Source organism: Lampetra planeri, chromosome 69 (assembly GCF_965212315.1).
Source record: "Lampetra planeri chromosome 69, kcLamPlan1.2.h2, whole genome shotgun sequence".
Classification (NCBI taxonomy): domain Eukaryota; kingdom Metazoa; phylum Chordata; class Hyperoartia; order Petromyzontiformes; family Petromyzontidae; genus Lampetra; species Lampetra planeri.
In genome coordinates this window covers 677,938-703,639 of record NC_136174.1, presented here as the reverse complement: position 1 = coordinate 703,639, position 25,702 = coordinate 677,938, and the positions used below count along the sequence as shown (strand labels likewise).

At 48.5% G+C, this 25,702-nt stretch overlaps 1 protein-coding gene across 1 annotated transcript; it reads left to right on the top strand.

The window, feature by feature from the left end:
* The first annotated feature begins 8,222 nt into the window (after positions 1–8,222).
* LOC144737389 (uncharacterized) lies at positions 8,223–23,046 on the top strand. Its single transcript, XM_078620065.1, has 3 exons — positions 8,223–8,557; positions 12,026–12,148; positions 22,023–23,046. The coding sequence occupies exons 1-3, from the start codon at positions 8,476–8,478 to the stop codon at positions 22,217–22,219; spliced, it is 402 nt and encodes a 133-aa protein (XP_078476191.1). The 5' UTR covers positions 8,223–8,475; the 3' UTR covers positions 22,220–23,046.
* Positions 23,047–25,702: the final 2,656 nt, after the last annotated feature.

Sequence of the window (25,702 nt, the reverse complement as noted above, 5' to 3'; positions counted from 1 at the left end):
GCCTACCGTACCAGCCTTCTGGCGCTCGCAAAGACGGCCTTCCCTCGTATGGATGACCAAGGCGTCGACGCCATGGTCACCGAGAAGATCCTTTTGCTGGCGGACGACCTGGACGTCGCCATCGTCGCGCAGGAGGACGTGGAGATGGGTTCCCTCCAAGCGGCGCGGCTCCTCCACGCCAACCTCCTGTCGCAGCGAAGGAAGGCCAGCAGGGCAGCTGCCGGCCGTACGGTGGCTGCCGTCACCTCACCGACGGAGGAGGTCTACGCCGCCGACTTCCGACAGCAGCAACGGATGGGAGCGCGGGCGGACCGGGATGGCCCGACCCGCCCCGACCGCCCGTCTTCACCACCTGCGCTCCCGCGCTGCTATAACTGCGGCGTCCGGGGCCACGTCGCCTTGGGGTGCCGTTCCCCTCGACAGCGGGGGACGACGCCTCGCCGGGACGCCGGCCCTCCTCCTCCTCCTCCCAAGCTCCACCGACATGACCCGGCGAGTCGCGGCACCCCACATGTTTGGCCAAAGCACACACCCGTTACACATGTACACACCGCAACGAACGGGGGGCCAACATTGCACACCATGGGGCCAACACGAACCACTATGGGGACCAAATTCGAACCAGCCCAGTGGTCCGTGTTGGCCCATCGCGTTCTAGCTGCGCCGTCGGGCTCGTCGGCCGTAGTAGGGTATATTGACGGGGTCGAAGTGCGTATCCTCGTCGATACAGGTGCGTCGGCAACCATCATTTCGGAACTAATATACAACATTCTCCCTGTCCAAAGTCGTCCCTTGCTACCGGTTAATGTGCCATTCTACGCTGCTAACGGGGGCTCACTGGGTATCATGGGGCAGATTCGCGCGCAAATTTCGATCGGTGATATTAAATTGTCCGGCCCTATTTTTGTGTCCTCCTCGCTGGCGGTTCCGTGCCTGCTGGGGACGGATTTCTTGGGCAAAATGCCGATTCGGATCATGATTAATCAGGGTTGCATTGAACTCCCGTCGGGACGGCGGATGGCGTTTTTGCCTTCCCCTACTACGGATCGTTCGGCGCTCGCGACGGTACCCGCGTTTGTAGTTCAGACGGTTCGCGTGCCGCCAGGGGCACAAATGTTGGTACCCCTGAAGCTTCGTAGGCCCTTCGCTAAGGGTGTTGGGGACCAGGGTGTCCTGCTCGGCCCATCTAGGGCTGGGGTTAGCGGGCCGCATTTGATTCCCGCTCAGACCATTGTAAGGGGGGACGGGGACCCCTTCATCGCGGTCCTCAATGTGGGGTCGCAGGCCGTGGTAATTCCCCAGGGGACCGTGCTTGCTCACGCAACGCCGGTGCCCTGTGAGGAGTCTGTCGCAAATCACGTGCATGCTGCCACTCTGCCGACTCCACATTCGGACACCGATGAAGGGTGGCTTGAGGCGCTTTGTGCGGGATCGACGGACCTGTCGGATGTAGAGCGTCAAAAACTTAGGACACTATTGCGCGAATTCGCCGATGTGTTTAGTCAAAACAAATTCGATCTGGGCTGCACCCATTTGCTGCGTCACCATATTGATACTGGTGACAGCGCGCCCATACGCCAAAATCCCTTCCGGCTGAGTCCCGCCGAGAAGGACCATGTCAAATCGGCTGTTGATGACATGTTAGCCGCCGATATCATTTCTCCCTCTACCAGCCCGTGGGGAGCACCGATCGTTCTGGTAAAGAAACAGGATGGATCGTTGCGGTTTTGCGTCGATTTTCGCCGCCTCAACAAAATTTCCGTTGCTGACGCATACCCGCTTCCCCGTATTGATGAATCACTCGACACCTTGGCGGGGGCGCGATTCTTCTCCACATTGGATTTGCTTTCGGGATTCTGGCAGCTTCCTCTGGATGATGAATCTAAGCCTAAAACCGCATTCCGTACGCCACATGGTCTCTTCCAATTTAACCGGTTGCCGATGGGATTACACTCGGCGCCGGCGACTTTCCAGCGATTGATGGAATTGGTTTTGGCTGGATTGCAGTGGGATTCGTGTTTAATCTATTTGGACGACGTTATCGTCTTTAGCAGAACATTCGACGAGCATCTCCAGAGGTTGCGGGCCGTTTTCCTCAAAATGCGGGCTGCTAATTTGAAATTTAAACCCCAAAAGTGTCATTTGTTGCGCGAATCGGTACGTTATTTGGGGCACATCGTAGGGCGCTCGGGTATTGCTACCGATCCCGCCAAAACGCAGTGCGTCAGCTCCTGGCCGACTCCCACCTCGGTGGGAGAGGTCAGGAGCTTTGTGGGTTTCGCGTCATACTACCGACGCTTTGTCACGGACTTTGCCACCATTGCTAAACCCCTGCACGCTTTGACGTCAAAGGGGGTCCGTTTCCATTGGGGACAGGAGGAGGAGGCTGCGTTTCGCTCACTTCGGGACGCTCTGGTTAATGCCCCTCCCCTGGTTTATCCAGATTTTTCAAAACCCTTTGTGCTCGATACTGACGCGAGCAACACAGGTATTGGGGGCGTGCTGTCCCAGGTGGTCGAGGGCGTCGAACGGGTGGTCGCGTACGGTAGCCGAGTGTTGTCTCCAGCGGAGCAACGATATTGTGTCACGCGTCGGGAACTGCTGGCAATTGTCTACTTCATCCAGCAGTACCGGCCGTATCTGTACGGACAGTGTTTCACCGTCCGTACAGACCATGCAGCGCTACAGTACGCCCTGCGAGTCCAACAACCATCGGGACAATTGTCTCGATGGCTGGAGGTTCTCCAGGATTTTGATTTTCAGACCACGTACCGTAAGGGCGTTCGCCACACCAACGCGGACGCCCTGTCACGCATGCCGACCACCCCCGAATGCGCATGCCTCCTGGGGTCGGGTCGGTGCAGGCATCCTGCTGAATTGCCTGTCCCGGTCTTGGCGGCTGCTGATGACGCAGCATCAATGACTAATTCTATCGCACAACAGGGTTCTGATTCCCTGTTGGGGTTGCCTGCTACGGAATGGGGCCGGTTGCAAATGGAAGATACTTCCCTCCTTGCGTTGCGCTGCCGCGTCAGGGACCGGGGGCGGGGGAGGGGTGATGCCGACGCATGGGAAATGCTCGGTGGGTTGTTAATGCATTGGGACGGGAAATCCCATCGCCACCGGCTGGTGGTCCCTTCGGGGTTACGGGGTAGGGTGGTGTGGGCCGCTCACGAGCGCCTCCTCCACCTGGGTACCCAAAAGACCCTGGCCTTGCTCCAACTTGATTTCTTTTGTCCGGGCATGACAAGGGATGTCGGGGATCTATTAGCATCGTGCCCTAGATGTGCGCAGCGCAAACCACCAGCGAAGGAGTCGAACCCGCCCCTGCAATCTATCAGGGTTTCCCGGGTGAACGAACTCGTCGCGCTGGACATTCTAGGACCGTTCCCCGCCACCCCTAGGGGAAATAGGTATTTGCTAACCAGGGTTGAATATTTCACGCGCTGGCCTATGGCCTGGCCCCTGGCCAACCAGTCGGCGGCAGCCATCGTGGAGGCCTTTGTCCAGGGATACGTCCTTGACAAAGGTGCTCCCGAGAGGCTGCTGACCGACCAGGGTAAAATTTTTTCAAGCAAATTGCTCAAACAGGTCTGTGACATCCTTGGCACTAAAAAGATTCGCACCTCTCCATATCACCCACAAACCGACGGGATGGTCGAGCGGTTGCATCGTACCATCACGTCGATGCTGTCGCAGCACGTTTCTGACTCACAGACGGATTGGGATTTGAAAATTCAGGGGGTCCTGTCAGCATACCGGTTGGCCCCCCATACTGCGACGGGATTTTCCCCCTTTTTCCTTATGTATGGCCGCGAACCGGAGCCACCTGTTCAGGCCCAACTGCAGATCCCGGCGCCGCAAGGAAAAACTCAATTGGCCGAACACGTTAAATTCAACCTGGAAAAATTAACGGAGGCTCGGGATGCTGCCATGCAAAATTCTGCCAGGCGGCAGAGGGCTAATGAGCGCCTCAGAATGGGTCGCGCGCATGTAATACAGTGGAAGCCGGGGGACAGGGCATGGTTGCACTGTCCCCAGGTACCGCTCGCGTCCTCCTCTAAACTGCTGCGACCGTGGCGGGGTCCCGTCGAGGTGGTTGAGGTCCTGAGACCTCAGTGCGTGCGCATTCAATGGGGGAGGCGCCGGTGGTTTGTACACCCTGCCAGGCTAAAACCCTTCGTTGCGGTGCGAGATCCCACTACACACGCGCGTGGCCAAGCATGTGGGGGGGCGTCCGACTCAGAGGGGTCTTCTCGGTTGCTCCCGCCTAACGTGCTGCCGGCTGTCCCACCCCCAGGCGCACCGGGAGTGACGGGCTCACGCCCGACGACCCCCGCAGGTGATGCTGAGGGTCTTGCGACGTCGGCAACAGACTCGCTCTGTGATGAACACCTGCCGGCCAACGACCTGCCGGCCGACGACCTGCCGGCCGCGCCTGTCCCGTGTGACGGGCCTGTGGCGAGGACGCGCGCAAAAATGCGCAAACTCTTGTGAAAAAAAGAGAGAAGAAAAAAAAAAAAATTTTGCGTCTTTTGTGGCTTCTCTTTCCGGTGTACATTCGCATGTTGTGCTCACGGTGTGGGGCGTCCGTGCTGTGTTCCCGGCACGTGCCGCGCTGCGTTGTACGATTATTGGGTGTGTGTTGTGTGTGTTGTGTGTGTTGTGTGTGTTGTGTGTGTTGTGTGTGTTGTGCGTCTTCTGTGGGGGGCTGGAGGGGGGACTCCAGGTAAAAAAACACGTGTATATACGCTCGTCCTACGGTTTTCGTATTTATTCGCGGGGGGGGGGGTTCGTCGGGTTATTTTTTTTCTTTCTTCCTGTTGTTCTTCTCGTTGCGTTATTGTTGAAAAAAAATGAGGCACACGCTGGGGTATCGAGGGCTGAATATACTTTTATTGTCGATGTTGCAGCCGGGACGGCTGCGAGCTGTACAGGGGGGGGTGATGTAGGGGTCTTACGGAGGAAATATGTGTCGAGCTGATATGTATGGGATCCAACGGGAAACTAGCACAGTGGGCGGGGCTACGTCAGTGCACGGGCAGGTGCCCTCTACGACGTCCGCGCTTCGGACGTTACGATCCCCCGGGGCCCCACCCCTCAGGGAGGGGGATGTATAAAAGGGGAATGTATCGGGGGGCTCGGGAGAGTTGGGTTAGCTAAGAAGAGAAGACGGAAGACGTCCGAGATAGAGCCCTGGTCTCCCCCTGCTACGCCGTCCTTGTCAGGACCGCGCAGGCTCGAGCCAGTGGCGTGGTGCCAGAGCCAGAGCCAGTGTTGGTCTGGACTCTGAGTACCAGGCCCGACTGACCAGTGTCGGGCCAAGATAGCCTCCCCTAGTCCACGAGAGGAGGACTCTGAGGCAGGCTAGGGTTAGCTAGGAGGTGTGTCCTCAGAAAGACGGGTGAGGGGGCCGATACCCCCTCAAGTGTGTATGTCACGACGGTTGTTGTAATAAACCTCAGTGTGCCTCAACCCCGGGTGTCGACCTGTATTCGACGGTACTACAAGTGCATGATGTGTGAGTGATCAATGGTAGTGTGAGTGAGTGTATGATGTGTGAGTCAGCGTATGATGAGTGAGTCAGTGGTAGTGTGAGTGAGTGTATGATGTGTGAGTGAGTCAGTGGTAGTGTGAGTGAGTGTATGATCTGTAAGCCAGTGTATGATGAGTGAGTCACTGTATGATGTGTGAGTGAGTCAGTGGTAGTGTGAGTGAGTGTATGATGTGTGAGTGAGTCAGCGTATGATGTGTGAGTCACCCTCACTCACCCTTCTCCTCACCCTCACTCACCCTTCTCCTCACTCTCAATCACCCTTCTCCTCACTCTCACTTACCCTTCTCCTCACTCTCACTCACCCTTCTCCTCACTCTCACTCACCCCTCTCCTCACTCTCACTCACTCGTCAAAAATCGTCATTTATGGACGGCCCCATTGCACTCTCTGTGCGCGTGCCACTTTGATGCGAAATTGCCCGCGGGCAACTGACGGTGGCGTGGTGGCCGTTCAACCCGTAACTTAGCCTTTGGAAAGACAGGTTAGGCGGAATCTGTGGGGACGAAACTGATCTAACTAGTATTGGGTGTGTACACGTGTGTGTACGTTGTGGGGAGTGGTGCTTCGCTACGGAACTCGGTGTTCCGAGTTTGATTCCCGCAGCGGTGACGATTATCTGAAACGGTCATAGGCCTCCCCTAGGTCCACTCAGCCTCAATTGAGTACCTGGTGCGGTGTGTGAGCATCGCCACTGGGGGAGACAAAGGTGGCCGGGCGTAGTGCTGGCCACACCCATCCTCTCGTGTCCCGTGATGGCCTTCATAGGTGCTCGCTAACAGCACTGCCCCAACAGTCTGTTAGAGGCTACACGGGGGGGTCTTTGTCTTTGTGTGTTTACGTATGTGTGTGTGTACGTAGGTCGACTCAGCCTCAAATGAGTACCTGGTGCGGTGTGTACAAACATCGTCACTAGGGAGCAAGACCGTAGCCATGGAGTCAACATTGGGGGGGACCACATTATCCCTGAAAAAAAAAATCTAAATTTGAAAAAGAATTTCCTGCCTAAAATATTTAAAAAATCATTAACACGTAGGATGGGCTTTTTATTTTTTACAATAATGTCTAATAGTGTATTGTATTACATTGCTCTGTTTTTTTCTTTCTTGCCTTTTCTTGTTTCATTGCATGTAATGACAGAGATTAGGGATTAATAAAGGACAACCATAACCACAATCAAATTAACGGAAATCTATTTTATAGCAATATATTGGGGGGGGGGGACATTTTGAGCATATTTGAATATTGGGGGGGGATGTGTTCCCCCCCAATATATTATAATTACGGCCTTGCTAGGGAGACAAAGGTGGTCTAGCGTGGCTACTATAAATGATTTGGCTGTTATAAATGTCCACGTGATGGTGATGATATCAGCCACTTGGTTGATTAGTGTGGGTCTCTATGTGTCTCTATGAGTCTTTGTGGATCTATGTGTCTTTATGGGTCTCTGTGAGTCTTTGTGGGTCTATGTGTCTCTATGAGTCTTTGTGGGTCTATGTGTCTCTATGGGTCTCTGTGAGTCTTTGTGGGTCTATGTGTCTCTATGAGTCTTTATGGGTCTATGTGTCTCTATGAGTCTTTGTGGGTCTATGTGTCTTTATGGGTCTCTGTGCGTCTTTGTGGGTCTATGTGTCAATATGAGTCTTTGTGGGTCTATGTGTCTTTATGGGTCTCTAGGAGTCTTTGTGGGTCTATGTGTCTCTATGAGTCTCTGTGGGTCTATGTGTCTTTATGGGTCTCTGTGAGTCTTTGTGGGTCTATGTGTCTCTATGAGTCTTTGTGGGTCTATGTGTCTCTATGGGTCTCTGTGGGTCTATGTGTCTCTATGGGTCTCTGTGAGTCTTTGTGGGTCTATGTGTCTCTATGAGTCTTTATGGGTCTATGTGTCTCTATGAGTCTTTGTGGGTCTATGTGTCTTTATGGGTCTCTGTGCGTCTTTGTGGGTCTATGTGTCAATATGAGTCTTTGTGGGTCTATGTGTCTTTATGGGTCTCTAGGAGTCTTTGTGGGTCTATGTGTCTCTATGAGTCTCTGTGGGTCTATGTGTCTTTATGGGTCTCTGTGAGTCTTTGTGGGTCTATGTGTCTCTATGAGTCTTTGTGGGTCTATGTGTCTCTATGGGTCTCTGTGGGTCTATGTGTCTTTATGGGTCTATGTGAGTCTTTGTGGGTCTATGTGTCTCTATGAGTCGTTGTGGGTCTATGTGTCTCTATGAGTCTCTGTGGGTCTATGTGTCTTTATGGGTCTCTGTGAGTCTTTGTGGGTCTATGTGTCTCTATGAGTCTTTGTGGGTCTATGTGTCTCTATGAGTCTTTGTGGGTCTATGTGTCTCTATGGGTCTCTATGAGTCTTTGTGGGTCTATGTGTCTCTATGAGTCTTTGTGGGTCTATGTGTTTTTATGGGTCTCTGTGAGTCTGTATAAACACGTGTTTAGATTATTTGGCTGCTGCTATAAATATCCACGTGATGATGATGATATCAGCCACTTGGTTGAACTGCAATGATTCGTGATGGCCAGGGTCGCTTCTGAAAAAGAACTAAACAGCAACTCAGTGGGGCCTTCCACCTGGTACAATAAGAATAGTTTAACAAAAAAATAGTTTTAAAATAGAGCTCAGCCAACAACCTACAACTTCACCCACCCCCCCACATCTCACCACACCCAGGGCGTGGTGCTTCAAAATACATTTTATAGAACAGCGTCAGTAGCAGCAGCGTCAACATAACAATCAGCATCACCACCAGCCCCTTCAAAAGTATCAGCAGCAGCTTCAGCATCATCAGCAAAAGCATCATCATCATCATCAGCAGCAGCAACATCATCAGCATCATCAGAAGCATCAACATCAGCATAAGCGTCATCATTAGCAGCAGCATCATCATTAGCAGCAGCATCATCGTCATCAGCAGAAGCATCAGCATGATCAGCCCGGTTCTGGACTCGAACATGAAGTGCTTGCTCTGGGGCTTCCTCATCGCGGCATCAGCCGTCGTGAGTGCAGGTAGGCAGGCCTACGCCCGACAGTTCGATCTCCCTCCCGTCGCGGCAGTACGAATGAGTTCACCACAGTGAGTCGATCGTTAACGGTGTGGTTGTGATGATGGTGGTATGAAGTGTTATTTTTTTTGCGACCGCAGAGGAGTAGTCCGAATTCAGAATCATAATCTGTATATTTATTTATCCTGGAAGATATCCGGTAAGAGGCACAACAACATACAATACTCGCAAACGCCGATAGGAGTGCAGACTACTGGAAAAAGTTAAACAAATCACCCACACACATACGCATACAACTCAGCCATCCTCAATCAGTCCCTCCAGAAAAACGCGATTATGCGATCGCAAGATTCCACGCAAAATCAGCCAAAGTCCGCATATTTATGCGGGGGGCGCGTTTTTTCAAATACGCCGCACTTTCGCCGCATAAATTGCAGATTTCCGCGCGCAAAATATGCGGGCTTGCATGATTTCATAATCCCCGCATTTTCGTTGCAAAAAGTCACATATATCTTAGCAGAAAGTTGAAAAATGTTGCGTTTACTTCACACAAGAGCAGCCATTTCCCCTGTTGCCATGGGAACGTTATGAAGTGACGTCACTCATTACGCGACATCATTGAAAATCTGCAAACCCCGCGATGCCAATGAAACCATGATGAAGAGTTTATGCAACTTTGCAGTTGTAAGATTGCACTTTTTTTGTTAGTAGTATGTAAATTTACATTACTGTAAGACTGTACTGTTACTGTATTGCTTACGTTACTGTGCACTGAAAACACTTATTTTAACAGAAGATGTATGTTTTGTATAGCTACCTCTGTAAAACAGGAAGCACGCATTTTATTTTTTTTATATTTTATTTATTCATTTTTACAGAAGTTGTAGCATATTCATTTTGTAAAGCTACAGAACTTGTTCGACTCAATGTTTTGTAAGTTTGAGCCATCTGTTTGTTAAGGTCTGAAATAAAACAAGATGAGAACTTAAATATTCCCAGCACTTTCTGTGATGTAGTATGCTTGCTTATCATAGGAAGTAATAAGAAATTACTCTTTACATTAAAGTAGTAGCCTAGTGAATAGGGTGTTGGGGGAATCACTTTTTTTCTCTTTTTCATCAAACCGCAGTTTTTGCAAGTTCCCGCAATTTTTGCAAGTTCCCGCAATTTTTGCAAGTTCCCGCAATTTAATCGCATAAAATTGCATAAATATCCCGCATTATCCATCGCATTTTTAAAGAAAACGTGCCGCATAATCAACGATTTTTGCCCGCAACAATCACCAAAAAACTCCGCGTTTTTCTGGAGGGACTGCTCAATGCTAGCCACTCCAGTATTACAGCCACTCACTTACCCACCCACCCACTCACCCACTCATCCACTCACTCACTCACCCACCAACTCACTCACTTACCCACTCACTCACTTAAACACTTACTCACCCACTCACCCATCCACTCACGCACTCACCCACCCATTCACTTCACTTCTCCTCCCACTCACCCGCTCACTCACTCATATCCAGTTAGGTCTACGGGGTCAGAATGTTACAACAACAACAAACACAATCCTCACACACACCAATAGGAGTGCTGAGTACAGGTGAAAGGTAAACAAATCACTTAAACAAATACACAAATAAACCTAAATTATTATTTTATCTTACCAGGTAAAGCCCACTGAGGTAATAACTTATTTTTTCAGAAGCGGAACTGGCCATCACAAACGATAGGTCAACAAATAGTGGCTGAGATCATAATCATTGTGGACATTTCTTGCAGCAGCCAAATACGCCAAACTCAGAGACCCACAGAGACCCAAACGTATATAGCCTCACCGAGATCCACCCATTGAGACCCATATAGATCCATATATACCGGAAAATATAGAGACCCATAGAAGACCACAAAGACCCATAGAGACCCATCCCCAGAGACCCATACTTATCCAGACCCATACTAAAACTCAAATATGTTATGTTACCAGGTGTAAGGACCCTCACTGACCTGCTGTGTAGATCTTTTTCAAAAGCGACATGGCCATCACAAATGATAGCAGCTCAGCAATAAGTGGCTGATATCACCATCATCATTGTCGTGTGTACATTTATATCAGCAGCCAAATACTCTCAACCCATATAGACCCAGAGTTATAGAGACCCACATAGATCCAGAAAGTCATATAAAAGCACAGAGACCCACAGAAACCCACAAAGACCCATAGAGACCCATACGCATCATCACGTGGAAACTCATAACAGCAAAATAATCAAAAGAACCTCCATGCATCTGTACGCATGTTGGAACTTATACGAGTCGGAGTTACAATGACGGATACCAAAGTAAAAGGAGTGCAAAGTTGATAGAGTGGTAAGCAAGTCACTATGAATAGTGGACAAGTCACTATGGTTCTTAATATTCTACCAATGCAACTGGTCCTTCATGTTCTGCAAATGCATATCCCACTGGGTCTTCATGTTCTGCAGATGTAGATGCCACTGGTTCTTCGTGTGCTGCAGTTGCAGATGCCACTAGTTCTTCATGTGCTGCAGATTTAGATGCCACTGGTTCTTCATGTGCTGCAGATTTAGATGGCACTGGTTCTTCACGTTCTGCAGATGCATATCCCACTGGGTCTTCATGTTCTGCAGATGCATATCCCACTGGTTCTTCATGTTCTGCAGATGTAGATGCCACTGGTTCTTCGTGTGCTGCAGATTTAGAAGCCACTGGTTCTTCACGTTCTGCAGATGTAGATGCCACTGGTTCTTTGCGTTTTGAAGATGTATATGCCACTGGTTCTTTATGTTCTGCATATTTAGATGCCACTGGTTCTTCCTGTTCTGCATATGTAGATGCCACTGGTTCTTCATGTTCTGCAGATGTAGAGGCCACTGGTTCTTCACGTTTTGCAGATGCCACTGGTTCTTCATGTTCTGCAGATGTAGAGGCCACTGGTTCTTCACGTTTTGCAGATGCCACTGGTTCTTCATGTTCTGCAGATGTAGAGGCCACTGGTTCTTCACGTTTTGCAGATGTAGATGCCACTGGTTCTTCATGTTCTGCAGATTTAGATGGCACTGTTTTTTCTTGCGTTCTGCAGATTTAGATGCCACTGGTTCTTCACGTTCTGCAGATGTGGATGCCACTGGTTCTTCACGTTCTGCAGATGTGGATGCCACTGGTTCTTTGCGTTCTGCAGATGTAGATGCTAATTCCTATTGGTGCTCGCGTTTCTTTTCTACTCTCATGAAAAACTCACCAAAGGATCTCTGCACAGTTGCTCTCTGTCTTCTTCTTCTCGAATCAGCTTGTGACAATAGGGTCGTGAAAAGTTGCAATTGGACACACAGGGACAGGTTTGTTCGATTCCCTGAAAGTTCGTAAGTCGAATGTTCATAAGCAGGGGAGTCCCTGTATATAAAACGGTTAAAATTACCATTTAATCAACGTATGTTTTTCCCTATATACAGATGCCCTCTCCTGCTATAAGTGCATCGACGCGTCCAATAACATGGAGTGCATGAAAAACGGACTCGTGAAGTGCTTGGACTGGCAGGACACGTGCTACGGGAAGTACACCGTGAAAAACATGGGTGAGCTTGACACGTGGGTGAGTTGACTGACACGCGGGTGACCTGGTGCGTGGGTGAGCTGACGCGTGGGTGAGCTGACGCGTGGGTGAGCTGACAGGCGGGTGAGTTGACTAATACGCGGGTGAGCTGACACGTGGGTGAGTTGACTTGACACGTGGGTGAGATGACTGACACGCGGGTGACCTGGTGCGTGGGTGAGCTGACGCGCGGGTGAGTTGACTAATACGCGGGTGAGCTGACACGTGGGTGAGATGACTGACACGTGGGTGAGCTGAAACGTGGATGACTTGACACGTGGGTGAGCTGAAACGTGGATGACTTGACACGCTGGTGAGTTGACTTGACACGTGGGCGAGCTGACACGTGCGTGAGCTGATGCGCGGGTGAGTTGACTGATACGCGGGTGAGCTGCCGCATAGGTGAGTCGACTCACACGTGGGTGAGCTGACACGTGGGTGAGCTAACACGTGGGTGAGTTGACAGGCGGGTGAGTTGACTATCACGCGGGTGAGCTGACTGACACGCGGGTGAGCTGACTGACACGCGGGTGAGCTGACTGACACGCGGGTGAGTTGACTGACACGCGGGTGAGCTGACTCACAGGCGGGTGAGCTGACTCTCAGGCGGGTGAGCTGCCTGACACGCGGGTGAGCTGCCTGACACGCGGGTGAGCTGACTGACACGCGGGTGAGCTGACTCACACGCGGGTGAGCTGACTGACACGCGGGTGAGCTGACTCACAGGCGGGTGAGCTGACTGACACGCGGGTGAGCTGACTGACACGCGGGTGAGCTGACTGACTGACACGCGGGTGAGCTGACTCACACGCGGGTGAGCTGACTGACACGCGGGTGAGCTGACTCACACGCGGGTGAGCTGACTGACTGACACGCAGGTGAGCTGACTGACACGCGGGTGAGCTGACTGACACACGGGTGAGTTGACTGACACGCTGGTGAGCTGACTCACACGCGGGTGAGCTGACTGACTTGACACGCGGGTGAGCTGACTCACACGCGGGTGAGCTGACTGACACACGGGTGAGTTGACTGACACGCTGGTGAGCTGACTCACACGCGGGTGAGCTGACTCACACGCGGGTGAGCTGACTCACACGCGGGTGAGCTGCCTGACACGCGGGTGAGCTGACTGACACGCGGGTGAGCTAACAGGCGGGTGAGCTGCCTGACACGCGGGTGAGCTGACACGTGGGTGAGTAGACTGACACGTGTGTAGTGTCGTGAACAGAGCCCACTACTGTGTGGAGACACAGTTAGATGTCTCTGTGGGTCGTGCCAGCTACAGTGTTGGAGGGGAGCCGAGCGCCAGGTGCCCCGATTGGACGCGCTAAAGGTACGTGACCGGAGGCACGTGACCGGAAGCGGGCCTCGTTTGGACGAGCTAAGGGCACGTGACCGGAAGCGGGCCTCGTTTGGACGAGCTAAAGGCACGTGACCGGAAGCGGGCCTCGTTTGGACGAGCTAAAGGCACGTGACCGGAAGCGGGCCTCGTTTGGACGAGCTAAGTGCACGTGAGACCGGAAGCGGTGTCCGATTGGACGAGCTACGGGCACGTGACCGGAAGCGGTGCCCGATTGGACGAGTAGAGGACACGTGGGCACAAAGCGGTGCCCGATTGGACGAGTAGAGGACACGTGGGCACAAAGCGGTGCCTCGATTACACGAGCTAAGGGCACGTGAGACCGGAAGCGGTGTCCGATTGGACGAGTAGAGGACACGTGACCTGATGCGGTGCCTCGATTGGGAGGAGTTCAGGACACGTGGCCCGAAGCGGGTAGCACCGTCCTTGATACAGCAATGGGTGGGGGCCAAGAGATTAAAGGGGAGCATAATGGGGGACTCAGGGCTCGTTTCGGGGATCAAGCGAGTTAATAGAGACCCATATAGTGAGCAGCCTAGGACAAGTTAGCCACACTTAGGGGCCGTCCATAAATTACGTCACGCACCTAAGGGGTTGGGGGGGGGGAGTCAGACATTTGTGACGATGTGTGACGATGTGTGGGGGGGGGGGGGGGTTGAGAAATGTGACGTCACATCAAAATGCGCAACTTTAAATTAATATAGACAACACGTTCTACTTATCTTCTTGGTTCTTTCGGTAAAGTCACGTAGAAGGGAAGTAATAAAATAATAAAAATAAAACATAATAAAACAATTCTCACGACGTTTCGGCCACAACGCAAGCAGCCATCCTCAGGCGAAGAATGAAACACCCCAAGCTTGGAGCGTATATTTAAGCTGGGTTAGAGGGGGGGGAGGTGGGAAGAAGAGCGCCTAAACAAAATAATTTGCATATCAAGAGGAATTCAGCATATGGAAAATGCGTAGGAGGTGGGCGGGGGGGGTTCCAAATCAATACTATGCCCGTGCATTATGCAGGATTAGCAGCATCAAAGGGGGGGGGGGGGAAGGGGGGGAGCATTAACAAAGGAAAGGAATGTTAATAGTATGTAGCTGTAGTTACTAAACAACCACGTAAAAAAAACTACAGTATAAACTGCATGACAAACTAAAGTATAAACTACATAGCATCATCAGTAAACTTACTATACTCTACAATAAGCTGAGTTACTAACAGTAAGTAATACATGAAAAATTCTACGTTGTAAAAAATTATATAATATGCTTCCATCTAAACTTTATTCTCTTACATCACACGCGTCTATACCGTACTATATACTTCCATAGGCAAAACCAACATTAAATTACATACTGTATTGCTATAAACCACCCTATACCTTATACATTTTTAATATAACACTATGTATTATTCTACCCACCCTAATGTGTATCAAAATGGTTTATTACGTCCTTCCAGTGATTGCTAAGCCAGAATCCATCTTCTCGGTTAAAATTGTCTCTGTGTTTGTAAATGTGGATCGCCTCATGTACGAATCTCTCATGATAGCCAGATGGCTTGCAGAGAACCTCTGTCTTGGAGAAGTCAATGTCATGTGAGCCCACTGAGTTGTAACAGTGATCTGCCACGGCTGAGGTGTTTGTCCTACAGTGTTTCAGGTCAGCTTTATGTTCACGGATGCGGTCCGAGACATGTCGTTTGGTTTCCCCAATGTAACTGCTACCACAGAGGCAACTTAGTTTGTAGACACCAGGGTACTGTATGTCTGGAACCACATCTTTTACAGACGGTACCAGATCACGGATTTTATGTACTGTGTTGAATCGGACCTGGATCTTGTGTTTAATCAGGATTTTGGAGATCTTTTTTGTGACCCCAGCAATGTAGGGTAAGGTGATGGTCTTGAAAGGCTCCTCAACAGGATCCTTCTTGGTGGTTGGAGTGATGGCTTTGCGGATTGTGTAGTCGGAGTAACCATTAGCCTTAAGAGCTTGGCGTACTTGTTTGAGTTCACTGGAAATGTGTTCATGGTCGGAGATGCATTGGGCTCTATGATATAGAGTCTTGATGAGGGAATTCTTCTGGGATGGATGGTGGTGGGAATCCGGTTTTAGATAAGCATCCGTGTGGGTGGCTTTCCTGTAGACAGAGTGGCTCATTGAACCATCAGGTCTCCTTTTGATTAGGACATCCAAAAAGGGTAGCTTGCCATCATTTTCGACTTCCATGGTGAATCTGATGGCTGGGTGTATGGAATTGATATGGTCGAGAAATTGGTCTAGAGCAGGCCGGCCATGTGGCCAGATGACAAAAGTGTCGTCTACGTACCTCTTCCATAAGGTCGGGCGTAGAGTGGCAGTCTGGATGGCGTCCGTCTCAAATTTCTCCATGAAGATGTTGGCTACAACCGGAGATAAGGGGGAGCCCATTGGGGTGCCCTCAATTTGCTTGTAGAAGGTTCCATTCCAGGTGAAGTATGTATTGGTTAAGCAGTGTCTCACCAGGGGGGGTACCCCAGCATTCAGTCCTTGATGAACCAAGTCTTCAATGATTGCGATGGTGTCAGGCACAGGCACCTTGGTGAACAAGGAAACCACATCAAAACTGACAAGCAGGTCGTCTGGGGACAGGGCAATCCCCTTGATTGTTGATACCAGGTCAGTAGAGTTTAGTACTGCAGAGGTGGTTTTTCCAGTGAAAGGCCGTAGGATTTCGGACAAAAAACGAGCCAGTTTGTAAGTCGGGGAGTTGATAGTAGAGACAATGGGACGAAGAGGTGTATCTTCTTTATGTATCTTTGGCAAGCCGTACAATCTTGGTGGCCTGGCTGCAGAAGGTTTCAACGAGAACTGTTTGGTCTGATCAATTAATGCGGTTGAAGCAGAAATGATGTTGTTGGTTTTGGAGACGAGGCTGTTGGTGGGGTCTCTTTTTATTTTTGTATAGCTGCCATCGGTGAGTAGTTCTTGAATTTTGTTGTTGTATTCTATTTTGTCCATATGCTGAATTCCTCTTGATATGCAAATTATTTTGTTTAGGCGCTCTTCTTCCCACCTCCCCCCCCTCTAACCCAGCTTAAATATACGCTCCAAGCTTGGGGTGTTTCATTCTTCGCCTGAGGATGGCTGCTTGCGTTGTGGCCGAAACGTCGTGAGAATTGTTTTATTATGTTTTATTTTTATTATTTTATTACTTCCCTTCTACGTGACTTTACCGAAAGAACCAAGAAGATGAATCCCTGCAGTCACGAAAGCTTTAAATCGAAATTTAACCGCCTCTACGGGGAGGGTTTCCACATAACTTTGAGATCCTTCAACAAGCTCCGGGACAAGAAGGCTCAGCTAATCGAGTCTCTCACCTTTCTGAAGAGATGCCGCGACTCTAAGGTAATACCGAACGCATTTACACTAACATCTGCTGCTGTAACTTCTTCTAATGCGAAACGAATCCTGTCTAGAACTAGCTTAGCTCTTATCTCAGAGAAAATCAGACTTACGCGCACCGAACTAGATCAGTTAGACAAGACACTCTACAAATCACACTTATCCTTGAGTGCAACAATGTCCACATCGGATTGGGAACATGTGGAAAAAATGACTGCCTCTTCAGCTGCCGCTATGTCGACTAAATGTAAGGACAACTTGATTTCCAAATTCAACCGCCTCTCAAACAAGAAACCGGACCCACACATTGAAAAGCTAGATGTTAACAAAGTCGTAATTAATCGCAGTAACAGTCCTATTTCTGAAGGTTTGAAATCCGTTTTAGCTAAAGGACTAAACTTTGCAGTCACACCTAGACACATACCAGTTAATGATATAATTGCTCGAGTAGATGTAGCTCTCAAGGGCTTGAGTCACATCGCTGCAGACGTAGCAAGATCGGAAATCTCTGTAACCCTCAAAAACGCTAAGATGCCAGCTAGCAACATCAGCAAAGATGAGCGTTTTGAATTAGCTCAATTAAAAAAGAGGGATGACATTGTCATCCTCTCAGCCGACAAAGGCAATGCCACTGTCATCATGGACAAAATAGAATACAACAACAAAATTCAAGAACTACTCACCGATGGCAGCTATACAAAAATAAAAAGAGACCCCACCAACAGCCTCGTCTCCAAAACCAACAACATCATTTCTGCTTCAACCGCATTAATTGATCAGACCAAACAGTTCTCGTTGAAACCTTCTGCAGCCAGGCCACCAAGATTGTACGGCTTGCCAAAGATACATAAAGAAGATACACCTCTTCGTCCCATTGTCTCTACTATCAACTCCCCGACTTACAAACTGGCTCGTTTTTTGTCCGAAATCCTACGGCCTTTCACTGGAAAAACCACCTCTGCAGTACTAAACTCTACTGACCTGGTATCAACAATCAAGGGGATTGCCCTGTCCCCAGACGACCTGCTTGTCAGTTTTGATGTGGTTTCCTTGTTCACCAAGGTGCCTGTGCCTGACACCATCGCAATCATTGAAGACTTGGTTCATCAAGGACTGAATGCTGGGGTACCCCCCCTGGTGAGACACTGCTTAACCAATACATACTTCACCTGGAATGGAACCTTCTACAAGCAAATTGAGGGCACCCCAATGGGCTCCCCCTTATCTCCGGTTGTAGCCAACATCTTCATGGAGAAATTTGAGACGGACGCCATCCAGACTGCCACTCTACGCCCGACCTTATGGAAGAGGTACGTAGACGACACTTTTGTCATCTGGCCACATGGCCGGCCTGCTCTAGACCAATTTCTCGACCATATCAATTCCATACACCCAGCCATCAGATTCACCATGGAAGTCGAAAATGATGGCAAGCTACCCTTTTTGGATGTCCTAATCAAAAGGAGACCTGATGGTTCAATGAGCCACTCTGTCTACAGGAAAGCCACCCACACGGATGCTTATCTAAAACCGGATTCCCACCACCATCCATCCCAGAAGAATTCCCTCATCAAGACTCTATATCATAGAGCCCAATGCATCTCCGACCATGAACACATTTCCAGTGAACTCAAACACGTACGCCAAGCTCTTAAGGCTAATGGTTACTCCGACTACACAATCCGCAAAGCCATCACTCCAACCACCAAGAAGGATCCTGTTGAGGAGCCTTTCAAGACCATCACCTTACCCTACATTGCTGGGGTCACAAAAAAGATCTCCAAAATCCTGATTAAACACAAGATCCAGGTCCGATTCAACACAGTACATAAAATCCGTGATCTGGTACCGTCTGTAAAAGATGTGGTTCCAGACATACAGTACCCTGGTGTCTACAAACTAAGTTGCCTCTGTGGTAGCAGTTACATTGGGGAAACCAAACGACATGTCTCGGACCGCATCCGTGAACATAAAGCTGACCTGAAACACTGTAGGACAAACACCTCAGCCGTGGCAGATCACTGTTACAACTCAGTGGGCTCACATGACATTGACTTCTCCAAGACAGAGGTTCTCTGCAAGCCATCTGGCTATCATGAGAGATTCGTACATGAGGCGATCCACATTTACAAACACAGAGACAATTTTAACCGAGAAGATGGATTCTGGCTTAGCAATCACTGGAAGGACGTAATAAACCATTTTGATACACATTAGGGTGGGTAGAATAATACATAGTGTTATATTAAAAATGTATAAGGTATAGGGTGGTTTATAGCAATACAGTATGTAATTTAATGTTGGTTTTGCCTATGGAAGTATATAGTACGGTATAGACGCGTGTGATGTAAGAGAATAAAGTTTAGATGGAAGCATATTATATAATTTTTTACAACGTAGAATTTTTCATGTATTACTTACTGTTAGTAACTCAGCTTATTGTAGAGTATAGTAAGTTTACTGATGATGCTATGTAGTTTATACTTTAGCTTGTCATGCAGTTTATACTGTAGTTTTTTTTACGTGGTTGTTTAGTAACTACAGCTACATACTATTAACATTCCTTTCCTTTGTTAATGCTCCCCCCCTTCCCCCCCCCCCCCTTTGATGCTGCTAATCCTGCATAATGCACGGGCATAGTATTGATTTGGAACCCCCCCCCCGCCCACCTCCTACGCATTTTCCATATGCTGAATTCCTCTTGATATGCAAATTATTTTGTTTAGGCGCTCTTCTTCCCACCTCCCCCCCCTCTAACCCAGCTTAAATATACGCTCCAAGCTTGGGGTGTTTCATTCTTCGCCTGAGGATGGCTGCTTGCGTTGTGGCCGAAACGTCGTGAGAATTGTTTTATTATGTTTTATTTTTATTATTTTATTACTTCCCTTCTACGTGACTTTACCGAAAGAACCAAGAAGATGAATCCCTGCAGTCACGAAAGCTTTAAATCGAAACGTTCTACTTAATTAAATATACTTTTTAATAAATGTTTCTCCTACAACAGAGTGTAGCTCCACATTAAATACGCACTACAATGACAAAAACAGAAAAAAACCTAAGAATAGTTTAAAGCGATTTGAAGCATGTTGAATTTGGGGGGGGGGGCAGAGCTTTGTGACGTCATATTTGAGGGGGCGTTTGACTTTTTGTGACGCCGTGTGACGAAGGTGGGGGGGGTCAAAAAACGTCCATAATTGCGTCATGTCATTTATGGACGGCCCCTTAGCAACACAATCCGGTGTACAGTGAATTGTTTATAAATGCGTTGCCTCCTACAACAGTGTGTGTGCGCCTCAATCGACATACAGTACACGTGGGTGGGCTGACACGTGGGTGAGCTGATAGGTGGATGAGTTGACACGTGGGTGAGATGAAACGTGGGTGAGCTGACAGGCAGGTGAGTTTATACGCATTGCCAGGTCCCATGATGTAGCTGCTCACCCCGAGCTCTCAATGTCCTGATAGTGGCATTGTCTTTGTGCTGTTCGCCTTTTGGCGTCCTCTGGTCTAACACTGTTTGACTCTAATGAAAGCTGTCTCTGGTGTGGACCAATCAGTTTCAAAGACAATCCGTATACTCTCGGAGCATGTTTTTTTGTTGCATGTTCACCACAAGTATATGTGCTTATTCAGACATGATTCCTTGCGAACGGTTTCAGTTTGGTGTTTTAACATCTTAACACCCGTTTTATTGCCAGAAAGGGTAAACATTCTTACAAGTGGTTGATATCATCATCCCGTGGACATTTATAGCAGCAGCTAAACACTCTAAAACGCGTGTTTCTACAGACTCATAGAGACCCCCAGAGATCCATACTCATAGAGACCCACAGAGAACCATATACTCAATTAGAACCCCAGAGACCCACTGAGACCCACAGAAACCCACAAAAGACCCATAGAGACTCATACTCATCGAGACCCATACTTAAACGATTTTTTTTTATTTTGACCAGGTATGGCCCCACTGAGCTACGTTGATCTTTTCAGAAGTGACCTGGCGATCACAAATGATAGGCCAATGAAGTGGCTGATATCATAATCATGTTGAAATTCATAGCAGCGAAATACTTCAAACGCGCGGTGATGTTGATTAAAAATGGGATAAACCGGAATACCGGGAAAAAAATCCACGCGACCATGGGGAGAGGATGCAAACTCCAAATATACAGGCATCAGGGTCGGGATCGAACCCACATCTCGCCACCGTGGCACTCACATACACACTACACTACTGTACACACTACACTACTAGGCACACTTCTCTGCAAGACAAAGATCCCTCTTCTAGCCTTAACTGACTGTAGGGGCAAGTGCTGTTAGCAAGCACCGATGAAGGCCGGAATGGTACACGAGGGGGTGGGTGGGCCAGCACCACGCCCGACCGCCTTTGTCTCCCTAGTGGCGATGTTTACACACCGCACCAGGTACTCATTTGAGGCTGAGTCGACCTAGGGGAGGCCCAGGACCGGTTCAGATACTCGTCACTGGTGTTGCTCATGAGAGGGAATCGAACCTGTGTCGCTGGGTTCATAGCGCAGCACGCTAACCGCAACACTATCGCTCCCCACTATTCTGCAATATACACTACAATACACACTACGATACACACTACACTACTAGGTACACTATTCTACACTAGACACTACTATGCACACTATTCTACACTAGACACACTCCACTACACGTACATACAATAGGCGTACGCAAATACGTACATTGATACGAGCAAAGCATTGTTTTGCATGGCATGCACATTCATCACATTTTTATATTCTTAGGTTTTTTCGGTAAAGTCACGTACGTAAAACATTAAAATTAATAAAAGTAAAATAAAATATTTTATTTTACTTTTGTTTGATTAATTTTAATAAAATTAATAAAAGTAAAATAAAATATTTTATTTTACTTTTATTCTATACATTTTAATGTTTTACCTACGTGACTTTACCGAAAAAAACCTAAGAATATGAATCATTGCACTCACGAAAGCTTCAAATCTAGAATCATCACATTTTGTTAAATGTTGTTAAAAAGGAACCGTAAAACTGTGCCATGTTTTTATTTCACCCCCCCTCCTCCTCTCCCAACACCCTCCCCCGCTTTCGCAGTCTACTTCTACACCAAGGACTGCATCGACGCCGCGACGTGCGCACAGACGCAGAAGGGCGACGGCACAACGGCCGGCACCACCGTGCAGACCTCGTGCTGCAGGCTCGACGGCTGCAATGGCGGCGGGCGGGCCCTGGGTCAAGTGACCCTGGTGGCCCTGCTCGCCGCGGTGGTTGTCGTCGTGGCGAGCGAATGACGCGGACTTGGGGGTTTGGGGGGCGTGGCTGGGTGGGTGGCGAACCGTGTCAACCCATACAGTTGATACTTAGGTTTTTTTGGTAAAGTCACGTAGGTAAAAATAAGTAATAATAAATAAATAAATAAATAATACTGGTTGTAGAAATAATAGAAATAAAATAAAAAATCGTAAAGTATCACTTAATACAGGAAATTCAGCTGTGACGGTCCCACCTGATGACGGAGATTTGTGTTGCCTCCGAAACGTCGTGATTTATTATTTTATTTCTCTTATTATTTATATTATATATATTATTAATTTTTTATTTATTTTTACCTACGTGACTTTTCCTAAAAAAAACCTAAGAGTTTGAATCCTTGCAGTCACGAAAGCTTCAAATCTAGAACCCTACAGTTTACCCCGTATTCTTGTACAAGGGAAATTGAGTTCTGGGGGTCCATATGGCATGCGGCCGTTTCAATGGGGGCAAACAAAAATTATGTTTTCTGGTCTATTTGTGTTTCTCCCTTGTGATGGGACTTTGTAGGATGAACGTTGAGATTTATAAGGGCACGGGGTGACCAATGAGGTCTGAATTGGTCTGTAATAAGGCAGGCACTGATATGGGGTTGACAGGTATGTAGTAGTGTAGTGTATAGTGTAGTGTATAGTGTAGTGTAATGTGTAGTCTATAGTGTAGTGTCGTGTATAGTAGTGTATAGGATGAACATTGAGATTTATAAGGACACGGGGTGATCAATAAGGTCTGAATTGGTCTGTAATAAGGTAGGCACTCATATGGGGTTGACATTTACGGGGTGGGTGGGTGGCGAGGTGGAGGGAAGAGGAAGGCGGGGGGGGATAAATGGAAGCTAAACTACTATTTGTACTTTTTCCGGGTGATAAGCTCAAGGACATGGCTCGTCATCATAACGAGGACAATGTATAGTGGCGGCCAAATACTGTACTATAAACGCAGACTCGTAGAGACCTACAGAGACCCATACTCATAGAGACCCACAGAGATCTAGAGACTCATATAGAACCATAGAGACCCACAGAAATCCACAGAAACCCATAAAGACGCATTCTCTGGTAAACAGAACATGTCAAGTAAACAGAATATGCCAATTCGTTACTAGCATAGTACACCGGTGTGTTGGAGAGGAAATCCACAACATTTACCATTCGAGTAGACCCACAGAAACCCACAGAGACCCATAGACCCAAAATACAACTCAACGACAGTAGATTATCGATTTTTCGGTGGTTCCAGGGGGAAGGTGCGCCGGATTCTAAAAAATACTCTGTATAATCGCTAAAGCAGCATTATTAAAAAAAGCCTATTTTTGCACATTCTTGGATATCGTTATATTTTTAGGTGTATATATATATTTTAGTATTTTCTATTGCTTACTTTTTGAAATTGGCACAAATAAATGTAAAAATAGACAATAAGAAATGTACTCCTGTAAAAAGTTATCGTACTTACTGTACCATACTTACTACTCCAATCTCGAAAACTCTGCATGGGGTGATGCACGCAGCACTGCTACGCTCTTGCTTCAACACAATCGTGATGTGTTTGACGATCGCCGGACTGATGCAGACTTTAGACTTTAGACCCTGTGCTCTGTCGAACATCGAATTACACGACGCAACTTTTCGCCGGATCCGCAATGTGTACAATTTTCAGTTTTTTACTCCTGTGGTCATGAGTCATTTAAAATGTACGCACATATTCTTAGGTTTTTTCCGGTAAAGTCACGTAGGTAAAACATCAAAATTAATGAAAATAAAATAAAATAAAACAAAAATCACGACGTTTCGGAGGCAACACAAGTCTCCGTCATCAGGTGGGACCGTCACAGCCGAATTAGCTGCATCAAGTGAGGCAATGATTCAAGATGTAATCCCTTATAAGCAACTTCTTGGTTCTTTCGGTAAAGTCACGTAGAAGGGAAGTAATAAAATAATAAAAATAAAACATAATAAAACAATTCTCACGACGTTTCGGCCACAACGCAAGCAGCCGTCCTCAGGCCTGTCCTCAGGCCTGTCCTCAGGCCTGTCCTCAGGCCTGTCCTCAGGCCTGTCCTCAGGCCTGTCCTCAGGCCTGTCCTCAGGCCTGTCCTCAGGCCTGTCCTCAGGCCTGTCCTCAGGCCTGTCCTCAGGCCTGTCCTCAGGCCTGTCCTCAGGCCTGTCCTCAGGCCTGTCCTCAGGCCTGTCCTCAGGCCTGTCCTCAGGCCTGTCCTCAGGCCTGTCCTCAGGCCTGTCCTCAGGCCTGTCCTCAGGCCTGTCCTCAGGCCTGTCCTCAGGCCTGTCCTCAGGCCTGTCCTCAGGCCTGTCCTCAGGCCTGTCCTCAGGCCTGTCCTCAGGCCTGTCCTCAGGCCTGTCCTCAGGCCTGTCCTCAGGCCTGTCCTCAGGCCTGTCCTCAGGCCTGTCCTCAGGCCTGTCCTCAGGCCTGTCCTCAGGCCTGTCCTCAGGCCTGTCCTCAGGCCTGTCCTCAGGCCTGTCCTCAGGCCTGTCCTCAGGCCTGAGGACGGCTGCTTGCGTTGTGGCCGAAACGTCGTGAGAATTGTTTTATTATGTTTTATTTTTATTATTTTATTACTTCCCTTCTACGTGACTTTACCGAAAGAACCAAGAAGATGAATCCCTGCAGTCACGAAAGCTTTAAATCCTTATAAGCAAGTTGAAGGGGGGAGGAGAGGGGGGGGGGCTCATAAGAATGTGGTAGCCAATGAATGGAAACGTATCGGGAGGGAGGGGGGCGGGGCTCAAAGACAGCACGGAGTGCTCAACACATTGGACAGAGAGGGGGAGGGGAGGCCTGATACACATGATAGACAAAAGAACGCACATGCAGCATTTTCATTGTTTAAGTTGTACGTATGTAGTGTATAATGTACCCTACGTAACATATGACGCTGAAATCGAGCATAGATACCCTTTTTAAGTCACGCACGTGGTGCGGATCACCAGATGAGGTCACAGCCTTTGGAGCCGTTTTGCTGGTTTCGCCGGATCGACCCGGGACCGCCTGATAATGTTGAAAGCAGTTGGCTAATCGATGATCAAATATATATAACGAAGTGGCTGATATCATCATCATCATCATCACATGCAAATGTATAGCAGCAGCAAAATTACTATTAAACGCCAGAGAAGAGGCAATGGAGAAGAGGTGTGAGGCCTTACGAGAGGGAACGGAAACAGCGGGGGACCTTCTTCTCGGTTCTTTCGGTAAAGTCACGTAGAAGGGACGGTCCCACCTGATGACGGAGACTTGTGTTGCCTCCGAAACGTCGTGATTTTTATTGTTTTATTTTTATTAATTTTAATTTCATTTTTACCTACGTGACTTTACCGAAAGAACTAAGAGTATGAATCCTTGCAGTCACGAAAGCTTCAAATCTAGAATTAGTGTTGAGTCTGTGGGCAGTGTCGAATCTATGTATTAGTGTAGAGTTGATGGGTAGTGTCGAGTCTATGGACAGT